Source organism: Neolamprologus brichardi, chromosome 6, assembly GCF_056152115.1.
Source record: "Neolamprologus brichardi isolate AB-2024 chromosome 6, ASM5615211v1, whole genome shotgun sequence".
Classification (NCBI taxonomy): Eukaryota; Metazoa; Chordata; class Actinopteri; order Cichliformes; family Cichlidae; genus Neolamprologus; species Neolamprologus brichardi.
Window position 1 is genome coordinate 2,921,445 of NC_142109.1, and position 3,641 is coordinate 2,925,085.

Below are 3,641 nucleotides of genomic sequence, written 5' to 3' on the forward strand. Positions count from 1 at the left end.
TGCAGGGCTGTTTCTGTGCTTCTTGGAGCTAAATGAGTGCGTAAAAAGTGGGGAAACGAATTTAAGTACAATCTAAGGAGCTTGGAAAAACAAAGCGTCTGGACTTCTTTAAGTTTCTGGACTACGTTCCACCTCTCATCCGAGAAGCTTCTTCAGCTCTAAGAGCAATTGGTGGAGAGTCCCAGATTTTAAGCCCTACTGGGACTGTCCCCAAGATGTACAGAAACATGAAGGAACCGGGCAGTGGACGAGTATTGTCAGTACAATTCTTAGTTCACCACGTTCAAAAAAACATAGCCAGGCCGTGCAAACGCGTCACCTATGCCCCTCCCTCCTCCTGTCTCTCTAATTCCCAAACGTTTCTCTTCCAGCCTTCACGGACTTTCCATTTCACACACACCCCTCCCCCTGATACCAGAAGAGGCAGAGGTGCTCCTTCCCCTCCCCGGTCCAAACTTCACTCACAAAGCCCGATATTATATCTGTCAGGCAAGACATCTGCATGGACAAACCCGGGACTAATACCCGTGTTTTCGTGCGATTTATGGCGATGAGGGATTTCAGAGGCTTAACGCACCTCCGATTGCCAAACAAGGGGCTTTTACGCTCAATTATTTGCTAGAGAAAAAAGTGGGAAAAGGCGAAGGGGAGTGCATGTTACTCGGAGGGCTTCATTTCCTCGATGCTGCAGAGCAGGAGCTGGATGACATGATGCTGCAGAGCCCGCTCACCTCCACGCCGTTTTCTGTCAAGGATATCCTGAAGCTGGAGCAGCAGCAGCAACAACAGCAACAGCAGCAGTCCGGAACCCTGGAGCTCACGCACCGAATCCACACCCAGCAGCACTTGTCCCGCTCTCCTCCCCAGCAGCAGCAGCATTTCCAAACCGCGCCGTCCTGCATGCTCGCCGGAGCCCGGGACAGCCCTTCCTTCTCGGACGGAGAAGACAACCTGGCTTACCTCAGCGCGCTTGCAGTGCGGGAGGAAGAACGGGGGGACACCAGCCTATCTCCGGACATGTACGTGCATCCCGGCTTGCAGGGAGCCAAGCTGGAGGCCGCCGAGCTGGAGGAGCAGGAAAGCAGTGAGTACAAACTCGAGCTGCTGTTGTAAAAACTGCACGAAAAGGCAAAAGACGCGCGTAAAAGTATTTTAAAAAATTTCAGCAGGCCTTTTAAAGAAAACCAGAAAGATTCACAGTATAAAGGAGGAAAGAGCAAAGCGGATTAAACCTTTAATATGTCATATTTTCAGTGCCCGCAGAATGCTTTACGTGTTTACCACAAGCTCAGTGACCTGTAACCCAACCAACAGCAAATAGTAAAAATGTTAACATCAACTTTCACACAGCACTTTCTTTGTAACTGATCTGGTCACAGTTGTATGGCTCAATATCAAATTTAATACCAAGAGACTTTAAACTTAATGTGATCCACGTGAGAAAACATAACATAGTTTGTGAAATTTTCTAAATAATATACGCGTGACCTTAAAGATGACACCCGGCGGAAAAATCAAAAGATAATACGTGCAAAAAAATACTTAATAAAATACGTGGAACATAATTTGGGTTTCTGGGGCCTCTTGTCTCTGCCCGGCTCTTCCGTCTGCACACACGCCGGGCATTATTCCAATAAAGAGCTTCCAAATGGTGGAAGTCAGAAGCCCTGAGACGAATCCAGTAAAGTCTGGAGATGTCAAACACTTTCTAGTGGTTCAGTCGCTTGTCTGTTATTTGGAGTCTGTTATGCTGTCTGGACCATAAACCGACAATTAGTTTAAAGAGGCTTGTAAAAGAAGTGACACCGACAAGTAGCGCTAATAAACACAGGCGGACACGGCGACTTCGACTCCTCTCTACAGAGTTCACACAATTATTCATCAGACATAAACTGTTGACAGAATTACCGGGTAGGTGTTGCATCCTTCTACGTTCATAAGTGTTAAAAATAAATGAATAAATAAACCAACTATAATTAGTCCATTCCGGCGTTGCGTGTTTTATCTTTGAATTGTGCGCCCTGGCTAAAAGCTTGAGCTGCAGTGGAGTGTTGTCTCTGCGGTGACAGGTTCTCGTGAAGCTGACAGGTACTGACGGAAGCGTGAGGGCCTGTGGCTTCTGTTCAATACTTTATTGAGTGAGGATTAAAACAAATGCCACAATTGGGAGACATGATTCCCGTGTTTTCTTAAAGCGATATTAACTTCATACTTCTGTGAATTTCCCAACCTGCCCAGAAAACTGCGGGCTGGTGTCCCGGGAGGAGGCAGCCGAGGGCGGGCAGGGCGACACGGAGAGGCCGGTGCAGAAGCAGAGGAGCCGGCGGAGACCCAGAGTGCTTTTCTCCCAGGCGCAGGTCTTCGAGCTGGAGAGGCGCTTCAAGCAGCAGCGCTACCTGTCCGCCCCGGAGCGAGAGCACCTGGCGACCACCCTCAAACTCACTTCTAACCAGGTGAAGATCTGGTTTCAGAACCGCCGCTACAAGTGCAAACGGCAGCGGCAAGACAAGTCTCTGGAAGCGACGGGGCAGCATCATCCTCCGCCGCCGAGGCGCGTGGCCGTGCCGGTGCTGGTTCGGGATGGGAAGCCGTGTCTGGGAGGAGCGCAGAGCTATGCCGCCGCGGCTACTGCTCCGTACGGATCCAATCCGTACGGCTATAACGGATACCCGGCCTACACGTACAACAGCCCGGCGTATAACACCAACTACAGCTGCACCTACACCAGTATCCCCGCCCTTCCTCCCTCCGGCACCCCCAACGCCTTCATGAACATGAACTTGGGAAACGTGAGCGGCCTCGGCAGCTCCCCACAGGCTCAAACACACCAAGGGACAGCGGTCACATCTTGTCAGGGCTCGCTGCAGGGGATCAGGGCCTGGTAGCCTCACCATAACAGAACCAGTATCTTTTTTTAAACGGAGTTCTTCAACCCACATTCTTTCCTTTAGACGTGTGTATTAACTTGGTCAAAATACAGCCAGAATACAGTATTGCTTATAACGGATGCGCGTTTGGATTCACTTTTCCGGATATTTGGAGAATTATAGAGAAAATTAGTTTCTGTAATTTGCTGGTTGTCGAATTTCTGAACAGAGCTGGCTTGGGTGCATTTTTTTTTCTGTGGTCCAATATTTGTTGGTGCTCTAGTTCGGCACTGAAGCGCAGAGGGGAAATTACGCACAAGTTTGCGCATTTCTCCTTAATTGAACTGAAAAAGACTGTTTTTTTAACGATTGTTTTTGTCGTTTATATTTTTAGGTTATGGAGAGACTGAACTGCTTTAAAATGTTTTTTTTGTTCAACAGAGAATTGTTTTAGTCTATTTCACATCTATTCAAATAAACCCAAGAGATTAAAGAAAGTGCGTTTTGATTCTGTATCCGCACAGAAGCATAATAATCTTATTGTATGTGCTAAATTTGAGAAAGAACGATTATTATAAAACCAAAATACATCACAGAGAAGAAAATGAACTAAATCTGCAAAGAAATATTATTGATTGTATATATTTGCTTCCATACGGTGTAACAGTGAATCAGATGGTGAATATTAGTGAATCTGATTCGTGGTGGCAGGTTTTGCTCATAAACACAGGTCCTGGTAGAAGCTAGGACACAGGAACTCTTTGTCCCGGTGCA

General features: G+C 47.5%; 1 protein-coding gene across 1 annotated transcript; it reads left to right on the forward strand.

The window, feature by feature from the left end:
• Window positions 1–393: 393 nt before the first annotated feature.
• LOC102798303 (homeobox protein Nkx-2.3-like) lies at window positions 394–3,364 on the forward strand. The gene is made up of 2 exons (XM_006806144.2): window positions 394–1,084; window positions 2,239–3,364. Exons 1-2 carry the CDS (start codon window positions 655–657, stop codon window positions 2,883–2,885), a joined length of 1,077 nt encoding a protein of 358 aa, XP_006806207.1. The 5' UTR covers window positions 394–654; the 3' UTR covers window positions 2,886–3,364.
• Window positions 3,365–3,641: the final 277 nt, after the last annotated feature.